The sequence below is a fragment of the Hemibagrus wyckioides genome, linkage group LG14, assembly GCF_019097595.1.
Source record: "Hemibagrus wyckioides isolate EC202008001 linkage group LG14, SWU_Hwy_1.0, whole genome shotgun sequence".
Classification (NCBI taxonomy): Eukaryota; Metazoa; Chordata; class Actinopteri; order Siluriformes; family Bagridae; genus Hemibagrus; species Hemibagrus wyckioides.
The window spans coordinates 9,416,757-9,435,372 of NC_080723.1; the positions used below are offsets into that span (position 1 = coordinate 9,416,757).

Genomic DNA, 18,616 nt, shown 5'->3' on the forward strand with positions numbered 1-18,616 from the left:
CACCACTCTACACCACCCTACACATTACACCACTCTACACATTACACCGCTCTATACATTACACCACTCTACATATTACACCACCCTACACTATACACATATGTAGCACCTTTGATCTAGGAGGAATATACACCACTCTACACATTACACCACTCTACAGTATACACCACTCTACAGTATACACCACTCTGCACATTACACCACTCTACTCTATACATCACTCTACACTATACACCACTCTACACTATACACCACTCTACACATTACACCACTCTACACTATACACCACTCTACACTATAAACCACTCTACAGTATACACCACTCTACACATTACACCACTATACACTTTACAATACACACCACTCTACACTTTACACCACTCTAAAGTATACACCACTCTACACTTTACACCACTCTATAGTAGACCCCACTCTGCACTATACACCACTCTGCACTATACACCACTCTACACTATACACCACTCTACACATTACACCACTCTACACTATACACCACTCTACACATTACACCACTCTACACATTACACCACTCTACACTATACACCACTATACACATTATACCACTCTACACATTATACCACGCTGCACATTATACCACTATACACCACTCTACACATTACACCACTCTACACTATACACCACTCTACACATTACACCACTATACACTTTACAATACACACCAGTCTACACTTTACACCACTCTACACTTTACACCACTCTACACTATACACCACTATACACCACTCTACACCACTCTACACGTTACACCACTCTACACATTACACCACTCTACACTCTACACCACTCTACACTCTACACCACTCTACACATTACACCACTCTACACTATACACCACTCTACACATTACACCACTCTGCACGATACACCACTCTGCAGTATACACCACTCTGCACTATACACCACTCTACACATTACACCACTCTACACATTACACCACTCTACAGTATACACCACTCTACAGTATACACCACTCTACAGTATACACCACTCTGCACATTACACCACTCTACACATTACACCACTCTGCACATTACACCATTCTGCACTATACACCACTCTGCACATTACACCACTCTGCACATTACACCACTCTGCACATTACACCACTCTGCACATTATACCACTCTACACTTCACACCACTCTACACTATACACCACTCTACAGTATACACCACTCTGCACATTACACCACTCTGCACATTATACCACTCTACACTTCACACCACTCTACACATTATACCACTCTACACTATACCCCACTCTACACTATACATCACTCTGCACATTATACCACTCTACACTATACACCACTCTACACTATACCCCACTCTACACTATACACCACTCTGCACATTACACCACTCTACACTATACACCACTCTACACTATACACCACTCTACACATTATACCACTCTACACTATACACCACTCTACACTATACACCACTCTACACATTACACCACTCTACACTATACACCACTCTACACTATACACCACTCTACACATTACACCACTCTACACTATACACCACTCTACACATTACACCACTCTACACTATACACCACTCTACAGTATACACCACTCTACACATTACACCACTCTACACTATACACCACTCTACACTATACACCACTCTACACATTATACCACTCTACAGTAAACAACACTCTGCACATTACACCACTCTACACAATATACCACTCTACACATTACACCACTCTACACTCTACACGTTACACCACTCTACACTCTGCACATTACACCACTCTACACTCTACACTATACACCACTCTACACATTACACCACTCTGCACATTACACCACTCTACACTCTACACTATACACCACTCTACACATTACACCACTCTGCACATTACACCACTCTGCACTCTACACCACTCTATACTCTACACCACTCTACACTCTACACCACTCTACACTCTACACCACTCTACACTCTACACCACTCTGCACATTACACCACTCTGCACATTACACCACTCTGCACATTACACCACTCTACACATTACACCACTCTACACATTACACCACTCTACACATTACACCACTCTGCACATTATACCACTCTGCACTATAAACCACTGTACACTATACACCACTCTACACATTATACCACTCTACACTCTGCACATTACACCACTTTACACGTTACACCACTCTGCACATTACACCACTCTACACATTACACCACTCTACACTCTACACATTACACCACTCTACACATTACACCACTCTGCACATTATACCACTCTGCACTATAAACCACTGTACACTATACACCACTCTACACATTATACCACTCTACACTCTGCACATTACACCACTTTACACGTTACACCACTCTGCACATTACACCACTCTGCACATTACACCACTCTACACTCTACACATTACACCACTCTACACATTACACGACTCTGCACATTACACCACTCTACACTATACACCACTCTACACGTTACACCACTCTACACGTTACACCACTCTACACGTTACACCACTCTACACGTTACACCACTCTACACTCTACACCACTCTACACTCTACACCACTCTACACGTTACACCACTCTGCACGTTACACCACTCTGCACGTTACACCACTCTGCACGTTACACCACTCTGCACGTTACACCACTCTACACGTTACACCACTCTACACGTTACACCACTCTGCACGTTACACCACTCTGCACATTACACCACTCTACACATTACACCACTCTACACATTACACCACTCTACACATTACACCACTCTGCACGTTACACCACTCTGCACATTACACCACTCTACACTCTACACGTTACACCACTCTGCACATTACACCACTCTACACTCTACACGTTACACCACTCTGCACATTACACCACTCTACACTCTACACGTTACACCACTCTGCACATTACACCACTCTACACTCTACACGTTACACCACTCTGCACATTACACCACTCTGCACATTACACCACTCTACACATTACACCACTCTACACTATACACCACTCTACACGTTACACCACTCTACACGTTACACCACTCTACACGTTACACCACTCTACACTCTACACGTTACACCACTCTACACCACTCTACACTCTACACCACTCTACACTCTACACCACTCTACACGTTACACCACTCTACACGTTACACCACTCTACACGTTACACCACTCTGCACGTTACACCACTCTACACGTTACACCACTCTACACGTTACACCACTCTGCACGTTACACCACTCTGCACGTTACACCACTCTACACATTACACCACTCTGCACATTACACCACTCTACACTATACACCACTCTGCACATTACACCACTCTGCACATTACACCACTCTACACTATACACCACTCTGCACATTACACCACTCTGCACTCTACACGTTACACCACTCTGCACATTACACCACTCTGCACATTACACCACTCTACACTATACACCACTCTGCACATTACACCACTCTGCACATTACACCACTCTGCACATTACACCACTCTACACTCTACACGTTACACCACTCTGCACATTATACCACTCTGCACTATAAACCACTGTACACTATACACCACTCTACACATTATACCACTGTACAGTATACATCACTCTACACATTATACCACTCTACACTCTGCACATTATACCACTCTACACTCTACACATTATACCACTCTACACTATACACCACTCTACACTATACACCACTCTACACATTACACCACTCTACACATTACACCACTCTACACATTACACCACTCTACAGTATACACCACTCTGCACATTACACCACTCTACAGTATACACCACTCTGCACATTACACCACTCTACAGTATACACCACTCTGCACATTACACCACTCTGCACATTACACCACTCTACAGTATACACCACTCTGCACATTACACCACTCTGCACTATACACCACTCTACACTATTCACCACTCTACACTATTCACCACTCTACACTATACACCACTCTACACTATACACCACTCTGCACATTACACCACTCTGCACATTACACCACTCTACACTATACACCACTCTGCACTATACACCACTCTACACTATACACCACTCTACACTATTCACCACTCTACACTATTCACCACTCTACACTATACACCACTCTACACTATACACCACTCTGCACTATACACCACTCTGCACATTACACCACTCTGCACATTACACCACTCTACACTATACACCACTCTGCACTATACACCACTCTACACTATACACCACTCTGCACTATACACCACTCTGCACTATTCACCACTCTACACTATACACCACTCTACAGTATACACCACTCTACACATTACACCACTCTACACATTACACCACTCTACAGTATACACCACTCTGCACTATACACCACTCTGCACTATACACCACTCTACACTATTCACCACTCTACACTATTCACCACTCTACACTATACACCACTCTACACTATACACCACTCTGCACTATACACCACTCTACACTATACACCACTCTGCACTATACACCACTCTACACTATACACCACTCTGCACTATACACCACTCTGCACTATACACCACTCTACACTATTCACCACTCTACACTATACACCACTCTACACTATACACCACTCTGCACTATACACCACTCTGCACTATACACCACTCTGCACTATACACCACTCTACACTATTCACCACTCTACACTATACACCACTCTACAGTATACACCACTCTGCACATTACACCACTCTACAGTATACACCACTCTGCACTATACACCACTCTGCACTATACACCACTCTGCACATTATACCACTCTACACTATACACCACTCTACAGTAAACAACACTCTGCACATTACACCACTCTACACAATATACCACTCTACACATTACACCACTCTACACTCTACACGTTACACCACTCTACACTCTGCACATTACACCACTCTACACTCTGCACATTACACCACTCTACACATTACACCACTCTGCACATTACACCACTCTACACTCTACACCACTCTACACTCTACACCACTCTGCACATTACACCACTCTGCACATTACACCACTCTACACATTACACCACTCTACACATTACACCACTCTACACATTACACCACTCTGCACATTATACCACTCTACACTATACACCACTCTACACTATACACCACTCTACACATTATACCACTCTACAGTATACATCACTCTACACATTATACCACTCTACACTCTGCACATTACACCACTCTGCACATTACACTTTACACCCCTCTGCACATTACACCACTCTACACTCTACACGTTACACCACTCTGCACATTACACCACTCTACACTATACACCACTCTGCACATTACACCACTCTACACATTACACGACTCTGCACATTATACCACTCTACACTATACACCACTCTACAGTAAACAACACTCTGCACATTACACCACTCTACACAATATACCACTCTGCACATTACACCACTCTGCACATTACACCACTCTACACATTACACCACTCTACACATTACACCACTCTACACATTACACCACTCTACACTCTACACATTACACCACTCTACACTTTACACCACTATACATTTTACACTTTACACCACTCTACACTATACACCACTCTACACTATACACCACTCTACACTATACACCACTCTACACATTACACCACTCTACACATTACACCACTCTACACTATACACCACTCTACACTATACACCACTCTACACATTACACCACTCTGCACATTACACCACTCTGCACATTACACCACTCTACACATTACACCACTCTACACATTACACCACTCTACACATTATACCACTCTACACATTATACCACTCTACACATTATACCACTCTACACTCTACACGTTACACCACTCTGCACATTACACCACTCTACACTGTACACCACTCTGCACATTACACCACTCTGCACATTACACCACTCTGCACATTACACCACTCTACACATTACACCACTCTACACATAACACCACTCTACACTTCACACCACTCTACACATTATACCACTCTACACTTCACACCACTCTACACATTATACCACTCTACACGTTACACCACTCTACACATTACACCACTCTACACATTACACCACTCTACACATTACACCACTCTACACTTTACACCACTATACATTTTACACATTACACCACTCTACACTATACACCACTCTACACATTACACCACTCTACACATTACACCACTCTACACTTTACACCACTATACATTTTACACATTACACCACTCTACACTATACACCACTCTACACATTACACCACTCTACACTTTACACCACTATACATTTTACACTTTACACCACTCTACACTATACACCACTCTACACATTACACCACTCTACACTATACACCACTCTACACATAACACCACTCTACACATTACACCACTCTACACTTTACACCACTCTACACTTTACACCACTATACATTTTACACTATGCACCACTCTACACTATACAGCACTCTACACCACTCTACACATTACATGATTCTACATATTACAGCACTCTACACTCGACACATTACACCACTCTGCACATTACACCACTCTACACATTACACCACTCTACACATTACATAACTCTACACTATACACCACTCTACACATTACACCACTCTACACTATACACATTACATCACTATACACATTACAACACTCTAAACGGTACACCACTATACACCACTCTACACTATACACCACTCTACACTATATAGCACTCTACACATTACACCACTCTACACTATAAACCACTCTACAGTATACACCACTCTACACATTACACCACTATACACTTTACACTATACACCAGTCTACACTATACACCACTCTACAGTATACACCAGTCTACACATTACACCACTCTACACATTATACGACGCTGCACATTACACCATTCTACACTATACACCACTCTACACTATAAACCACTCTACAGTATACACCACTCTACACATTACACCACTATACACTTTACAATACACACCAATCTACACTTTACACCACTCTACAGTATACACCACTCTACACTTTACACCACTCTATAGTAGACCCCACTCTACACTGTACACTATACACATTATACCACTCTACACTATACACCACTCTACACATTATACCACGCTGCACATTATACCACTATACACCACTCTACACATTACACCACTGTACACTATACACCACTCTACACATTACACCACTCTACACATTACACCACTCTACACATTATACCACTCTACACATTACACCACTCTACACATTATACCACTCTACACTCTACACCACTCTACACTATATACCACCCTACACTATATACCACCCTACACATTACACCACTCTACACTATATACCACCCTACACATTACACCACTCTACACATTATACCACTAGACACCACTCTACAATCTACACCACTCTACAGTATACACCACTCTACAGTATACACCACTCTACACATTATACCACTCTGCATGTTACACCACTATACACCACTCTACACTATACACCACTCTACAATCTACACATTACACCACTCTACACTTTACACCACTATACATTTTACACTTTACACCACTCTACACATTATACCACTCTACACATTATACCACTCTACACTATACACCACTCTACACTTCACACCACTCTACACTATACACCACTCTACACATTATACCACTCTACACTATACACCACTCTACAGTATACAGCACTCTACACTTTACACTACTCTACACTTTACACTACTCTACACATTACACCACTCTACACATTACACCACTCTACACATTACACCACTCTACACTTTACACCACTCTACACATTACACCACTCTACACTATACACCACTCTACACATTACACCACTCTACACATTACACCACTCTACACATTACACCACTCTACACTCTACACATTACACCACTCTACACTTTACACCACTATACATTTTACACTTTACACCACTCTACACTATACACCACTCTACACTATACACCACTCTACACATTACACCACTCTACACATTACACCACTCTACACATTACACCACTCTACACTCTACACATTACACCACTCTACACTTTACACCACTATACATTTTACACTTTACACCACTCTACACTATACACCACTCTACACTATACACCACTCTACACATTACACCACTCTACACATTATACCACTCTACACTTTACACCACTCTACACTTTACACCACTATACATTTTACACTTTACACCACTCTACACTATACACCACTCTACACTATACACCACTCTACACTATACACCACTCTACACATTACACCACTCTACACATTACACCACTCTACACTCTACACAGTACACCACTCTACACTTTACACCACTATACATTTTACACTTTACACCACTCTACACTATACACCACTCTACACATTACACCACTCTACACATTACACCACTCTACACTTTACACCACTATACATTTTACACTTTACACCACTCTACACATTACACCACTCTACACATTACACCACTCTACACTTTACACCACTATACATTTTACACTTTACACCACTCTACACTATACACCACTCTACACTATACACCACTCTACACATTACACAACTCTACACTTTACACCACTATACATTTTACACTTTACACCACTCTACACTATACACCACTCTACACATTACACCACTCTACACTATACACCACTCTACACATTACACCACTCTACACATTACACCACTCTACACTTTACACCACTCTACACTTTACACCACTATACATTTTACACTACGCACCACTCTACACTATACAGCACTCTACACCACTCTACACATTACATGATTCTACATATTACAGCACTCTACACTCGACACATTACACCACTACACACCACTCTACACATTACACCACTCTACACATTACATAACTCTACACTATACACCATTCTACACATTACACCACTCTACACTATACACATTACATCACTATACACATTACAACACTCTAAACGGTACACCACTATACACCACTCTACACTATACACCACTCTACACTATATAGCACTCTACACATTACACCACTCTACACTATAAACCACTCTACAGTATACACCACTCTACACATTACACCACTATACACTTTACACTATACACCACTCTACACTTTACACCATTCTACAGTATACACCAGTCTACACTATACACCACTCTACAGTATACACCAGTCTACACATTACACCACTCTACACATTATACGACACTGCACATTACACCACTCTACACATTATACCACTATACACTCTACACCACGCTACACATTACACCACACTACACATTACACCGCTCTATACATTACACCACTCTACATATTACACCACCCTACACTATACACATATGTAGCACCTTTGATCTAGGAGGAATATACACCACTCTACACATTATATCACTCTACACTGTACACATTACACCACTCTACTCTATACATCACTCTACACTATACACCACTCTACACTATATAGCACTCTACACATTACACCACTCTACACTATACACCACTCTACACTATAAACCACTCTACAGTATACACCACTCTACACATTACACCACTATACACTTTACAATACACACCACTCTACACTTTACACCACTCTACAGTATACACCACTCTACACTTTACACCACTCTATAGTAGACCCCACTCTACACTGTACACTATACACATTATACCACTCTACACTATACACCACTCTACACATTACACCACTCTACACTATACACCACTCTACACATTACACCACTCTACACATTACACCACTCTACACTATACACCACTATACACATTATACCACTCTACACATTATACCACGCTGCACATTATACCACTATACACCACTCTACACATTACACCACTCTACACTATACACCACTCTACACATTACACCACTATACACTTTACAATACACACCACTCTACACTTTACACCACTCTACACTTTACACCACTCTACACATTACACCACTCTACACTATACACCACTCTACACATTACACCACTCTACACTATACACCACTCTACACATTACACCACTCTACACATTACACCACTCTACACTATACACCACTCTACACATTACACCACTATACACATTATACCACTCTACACATTATACCACGCTGCACATTATACCACTATACACCACTCTACACATTACACCACTCTACACATTACACCACTCTACACATTACACCACTCTACACTATACACCACTCTACACATTACACCACTATACACTTTACAATACACACCACTCTACAGTATACACCACTCTACACTTTACACCACTCTATAGTAGACCCCACTCTACACTGTACACTATACACATTATACCACTCTACACTATACACCACTCTACACATTACACCACTCTACACATTACACCACTCTACACATTACACCACTCTACACTATACACCACTCTACACATTACACCACTCTACACATTACACCACTCTACACTATACACCACTCTACACATTACACCACTCTACACATTATACCACTCTACACATTACACCACTCTACACATTACACCACTCTACACATTACACCACTCTACACATTATACCACTCTACACATTACACCACTCTACACATTACACCACTCTACACATTATACCACTCTACACATTACACCACTCTACACATTACACCACTCTACACATTATACCACTCTACACATTACACCACTCTACACATTACACCACTCTACACATTATACCACTCTACACATTACACCACTCTACACATTACACCACTCTACACATTACACCACTCTACACTTCACACCACTCTACACATTATACCACTCTACACTTCACACCACTCTACACATTATACCACTCTACACTCTACATGTTACACCACTCTACACATTACACCACTCTACACTATACACCACTCTACACTATACACCACTCTACACATTACACCACTCTACACATTACACCACTCTACACTTTACACCACTATACATTTTACACATTACACCACTCTACACGTTACACCACTCTACACTCTACACATTACACCACTCTACACTTTACACCACTATACATTTTACATTTTACACTGTACACCACTCTACACTATACACCACTCTACACTATACACCACTCTACACATTACACCACTCTACACTTTACACCACTATACATTTTACACTTTACACCACTCTACACTATACACCACTCTACACATTACACCACTCTACACTATACACCACTCTACACTATACACCACTCTACAGTATACACCACTCTACACATTACACCACTCTACACATTACACCACTCTACACTTTACACCACTCTACACTTTACACCACTATACATTTTACACTATGCACCACTCTACACTATACAGCACTCTACACCACTCTACACATTACATGATTCTACATATTACAGCACTCTACACTCGACACATTACACCACTACACACCACTCTACACATTACACCACTCTACACATTACATAACTCTACACTATACACCACTCTACACATTACACCACTCTACACTATAAACCACTCTACAGTATACACCAGTCTACACATTACACCACTCTACACATTATACGACGCTGCACATTACACCACTATACACCAGTCTACACATTACACCACTCTACACATTATACCACTATACACTCTACACCACGCTACACATTACACCACACTACACATTACACCACTCTACACTCTACACCACCCTACACATTACACCACTCTACACATTACACCGCTCTATACATTACACCACTCTACATATTACACCACCCTACACTATACACATATGTAGCACCTTTGATCTAGGAGGAATATACACCACTCTACACATTGTATCACTCTACACTGTACACATTACACCACTCTACTCTATACATCACTCTACACTATACACCACTCTACACTATATAGCACTCTACACATTACACCACTTTACACTATACACCACTCTACACTATAAATCACTCTACAGTATACACCACTCTACACATTACACCACTATACACTTTACAATACACACCACTCTACACTTTACACCACTCTACAGTATACACCACTCTACACTTTACACCACTCTATAGTAGACCCCACTCTACACTGTACACTATACACATTATACCACTCTACACTATACACCACTCTACACATTACACCACTCTACACTATACACCACTCTACACTATACACCACTATACACATTATACCACTCTACACATTATACCACGCTGCACATTATACCACTATACACCACTCTACACATTACACCACTCCACACATTACACCACTCTACACATTACACCACTCTACACTATACACCACTCTACACATTACACCACTATACACTTTACAATACACACCACTCTACACTTTACACCACTCTACACTTTACACCACTCTATAGTAGACCCCACTCTACACTGTACACTATACACATTATACCACTCTACACTATACACCACTCTACACATTACACCACTCTACACTATACACCACTCTACACATTACACCACTCTACACATTACACCACTCTACACTATACACCACTCTACACATTACACCACTCTACACATTACACCACTCTACACTATACACCACTCTACACATTACACCACTCTACACTATACACCACTCTACACATTACACCACTCTACACATTACACCACTCTACACATTATACCACTCTACACATTACACCACTCTACACATTACACCACTCTACACATTACACCACTCTACACATTATACCACTCTACACATTACACCACTCTACACATTATACCACTCTACACATTACACCACTCTACACATTATACCACTCTACACATTACACCACTCTACACATTACACCACTCTACACATTATACCACTCTACACATTACACCACTCTACACATTACACCACTCTACACTTCACACCACTCTACACATTATACCACTCTACACTCTACATGTTACACCACTCTACACATTACACCACTCTACACTATACACCACTCTACACTATACACCACTCTACACATTACACCACTCTACACATTACACCACTCTACACTTTACACCACTATACATTTTACACATTACACCACTCTACACATTACACCACTCTACACTCTACACATTACACCACTCTACACTTTACACCACTATACATTTTACATTTTACACTTTACACCACTCTACACTATACACCACTCTACACTATACACCACTCTACACATTACACCACTCTACACTTTACACCACTATACATTTTACACTTTACACCACTCTACACTATACACCACTCTACACATTACACCACTCTACACTATACACCACTCTAAACTATACACCACTCTACAGTATACACCACTCTACACATTACACCACTCTACACATTACACCACTCTACACTTTACACCACTCTACACTTTACACCACTATACATTTTACACTATGCACCACTCTACACTATACAGCACTCTACACCACTCTACACATTACATGATTCTACATATTACAGCACTCTACACTCGACACATTACACCACTCTACACATTACATAACTCTACACTATACACCACTCTACACATTACACCACTCTACACTATACACATTACATCACTATACACATTACAACACTCTACACATTACATAACTCTACACTATACACCACTCTACACATTACACCACTCTACACTATACACATTACATCACTATACACATTACAACACTCTAAACGGTACACCACTATACACCACTCTACACTATACACCACTCTACACATTACACCACTCTACACATTACACCACTCTACAGTATACACCACTCTACACATTACACCACTATACACTTTACACTATACACCACTCTACACTTTACACCATTCTACAGTATACACCAGTCTACAGTATACACCACTCTACACAATATACGACGCTGCACATTACACCACTATACACCAGTCTACACATTACACCACTCTACACATTATACCACTATACACTCTACACCACGCTACACATTACACCACACTACACATTACACCACTCTACACTCTACACCACCCTACACATTACACCACTCTACACATTACACCGCTCTATACATTACACCACTCTACATATTACACCACCCTACACTATACACATATGTAGCACCTTTGATCTAGGAGGAATATACACCACTCTACACATTATATCACTCTACACTGTACACATTACACCACTCTACTCTATACATCACTCTACACTATACACCACTCTACACTATATAGCACTCTACACATTACACCACTCTACACTATACACCACTCTACACTATAAACCACTCTACAGTATACACCACTCTACACATTACACCACTATACACTTTACAATACACACCACTCTACACTTTACACCACTCTACAGTATACACCACTCTACACTTTACACCACTCTATAGTAGACCCCACTCTACACTGTACACTATACACATTATACCACTCTACACTATACACCACTCTACACATTACACCACTCTACACATTACACCACTCTACACATTACACCGCTCTATACATTACACCACTCTACATATTACACCACCCTACACTATACACATATGTAGCACCTTTGATCTAGGAGGAATATACACCACTCTACACATTATATCACTCTACACTGTACACATTACACCACTCTACTCTATACATCACTCTACACTATACACCACTCTACAGTATACACCACTCTACACATTACACCACTATACACTTTACAATACACACCACTCTACACTTTACACCACTCTACAGTATACACCACTCTACACTTTACACCACTCTATAGTAGACCCCACTCTACACTGTACACTATACACATTATACCACTCTACACATTACACCACTCTACACATTACACCACTCTACACTATACACCACTCTACACATTACACCACTATACACTTTACAATACACACCACTCTACACTTTACACCACTCTACAGTATACACCACTCTACACTTTACACCACTCTATAGTAGACCCCACTCTACACTGTACACTATACACATTATACCACTCTACACATTACACCACTCTACACTATACACCACTCTACACATTACACCACTCTACACATTACACCACTCTACACTATACACCACTCTACACATTATACCACGCTGCACATTATACCACTATACACCACTCTACACATTACACCACTCTACACATTACACCACTCTACACATTATACCACTCTACACATTACACCACTCTACACATTACACCACTCTACACATTATACCACTCTACACATTACACCACTCTACACATTACACCACTCTGCACATTACACCACTCTACACATTATACCACTCTACACATTACACCACTCTACACATTACACCACTCTACACATTATACCACTCTACACATTACACCACTCTACACATTACACCACTCTACACATTACACCACTCTACACATTATACCACTCTACACATTACACCACTCTACACATTACACCACTCTACACATTATACCACTCTACACATTACACCACTCTACACATTACACCACTCTACACATTACACCACTCTACACATTATACCACTCTACACATTACACCACTCTACACATTACACCACTCTACACTTCACACCACTCTACACATTATACCACTCTACACTTCACACCACTCTACACATTATACCACTCTACACATTATACCACTCTACACATTACACCACTCTACACATTACACCACTCTACACATTACACCACTCTACACATTATACCACTCTACACATTACACCACTCTACACATTACACCACTCTACATATTACACCACTCTACACATTACACCAGTCAACACATTACACCACTCTACACATTACACCACTCTACACATTATACCACTCTACACATTACACCACTCTACACATTACACCACTCTACACATTACACCACTCTACACATTATACCACTCTACACATTACACCACTCTACACATTACACCACTCTACACATTATACCACTCTACACTATACACCACTCTACACATTACACCACTCTACACCACTCTACACTATATACCACCCTACATATTACACCACTCTACACTATATACCACCCTACACATTACACCACTCTACAATCTACACCACTCTACAATCTACACCACTCTACAGTATACACCACTCTACACATTATACCACTCTGCATGTTACACCACTATACACCACTCTACACTATACACCACTCTACAATCTACACATTACACCAGTCAACACATTACACCACTCTACACATTACACCACTCTACACTATACACCACTCTACACTCTACACATTACACCACTTTGCACATTTCACAACTCTACACTATACACCATTCTACACATTACACCACTCTACACTCAACAACTCTCTACACTATAGATCACTCTACACATTATACCACTCTAAACTATACACATATGTAGCACCTTTGATCTAGGAGGAATATACACCACTCTACACTCTACATATTACACCACTCTACACATTACACCACTCTACACTATACACATATGTAGCACCTTTGATCTAGGAGGAATATACACCACTCTACACTCTACACATTATATCACTCTACACTCTACACATTACATCACTCTACACATTACACCACTCTACACTCTACACATTACACCACTCTACACTCTACCCTATACACCACTCTACACTCTACACATTACACTACTCTACACTTTACACCACTATACATTTTACACTTTACACCACTCTACACATTATACCACTCTACACATTATACCACTCTACACTATACAGCACTCTACACTTCACACCACTCTACACTATACACCACTCTACACATTATACCACTCTACACTATACACCACTCTACACTATACACCACTCTACACATTATACCACTCTACACTATACACCACTCTACACTTTACACTACTCTACACTTTACACTACTCTACACATTACACCACTCTACACATTACACCACTCTACACTTTACACCACTCTACACATTACACCACTCTACACTATACACCACTCTACACATTACACCACTCTACACATTACACCACTCTACACTCTACACATTACACCACTCTACACTTTACACCACTATACATTTTACACTTTACACCACTCTACACTATACACCACTCTACACTATACACCACTCTACACATTATACCACTCTACACTTTACACCACTCTACACATTACACCACTCTACACTTTACACCACTATACATTTTACACTTTACACCACTCTACACTATACACCACTCTACACATTACACCACTCTACACATTACACCACTCTACACTATACACCACTCTACACTATACACCACTCTACACCATACACCACTCTACACTATACACCACTCTACAGTATACACCACTCTACACATTACACCACTCTACACTATACACCACTCTACAGTATACACCACTCTACACATTACACCACTCTACACTATACACCACTCTACAGTATACACCACTCTACACCATACACCACTCTACACTATACACCACTCTACAGTATACACCACTCTACACCATACACCACTCTACACTATACACCACTCTACAGTATACACCACTCTACACCATACACCACTCTACACTATACACCACTCTACAGTATACACCACTCTACACCATACACCACTCTACACTATACACCACTCTACACTATACACCACTCTACACTTTACACCACTCTACATTTGACATATGATTATTTATTAGTTACTTAGTTATTATATAGTTATGTTCCACTGTCTACAGTTTCCTGTTTTACACTCATTGTTGTACAAATAAAATTACCCGATTTTAGCGAACACTTCGGGGGCAGTTGTGTCCTCGGGGTCCGCTGTCGTTTTCTCTCCATCGTCCCGTTTAACAAAATAGTAAACAGCGGCTGCCGCGGCTGCAGCTCCGGCCGCTACCAGCAGAGGGCGTAGTGGAAGCTCCGCTACAGCCGCCCTAAGTGCATTCATCAACATTTTCATTATTCTTTCTTGTGATAAGAGTAACTTCAATAAACAGCTTACTCACACAAAGTGCAATAGATTTATGAAAGCTCCGCCCTCTTTGTCACTATATATAGCGTTAGATCTGTTCTAATTCTATTTCGTCATGGTGTTCTATTCGTCACTTGGCAACTGACAGCCTAGAAATCACGTGATCCCATTGAATTAAAAAAACCAAACAGAAACAATTCATATAATGTGCACCAAAGTGAAAGCCAATCAAATTTTGATGTTCAATGGCAGGACGCCCTCTGGGCCCTGAGACGTGTCCACTGCTACTGCTAACTTTCCTTATGAATTTCCTAATGTATGAACGTGAACTTGAGCGAGAACGGACAGCTCTCAGTTTTATTTGATCAATGTGTATATTATTCTAAATCTAAATTTTACTTTCACAAA

At 40.8% G+C, this 18,616-nt stretch overlaps 1 protein-coding gene across 1 annotated transcript in view; it reads right to left on the bottom strand.

Annotated features, from left to right (window-relative positions):
- LOC131365113 (F-box only protein 7-like) overlaps positions 1-18,190 on the bottom strand; it is an 81,853-nt gene extending 63,663 nt beyond the window's left edge. The window contains exon 1 of the mRNA XM_058408733.1: positions 18,012-18,190. Within this exon, the coding sequence (XP_058264716.1) occupies positions 18,012-18,190 (179 nt within the window). The remainder of the gene's footprint in view (positions 1-18,011) is intronic.
- Positions 18,191-18,616: the final 426 nt, after the last annotated feature.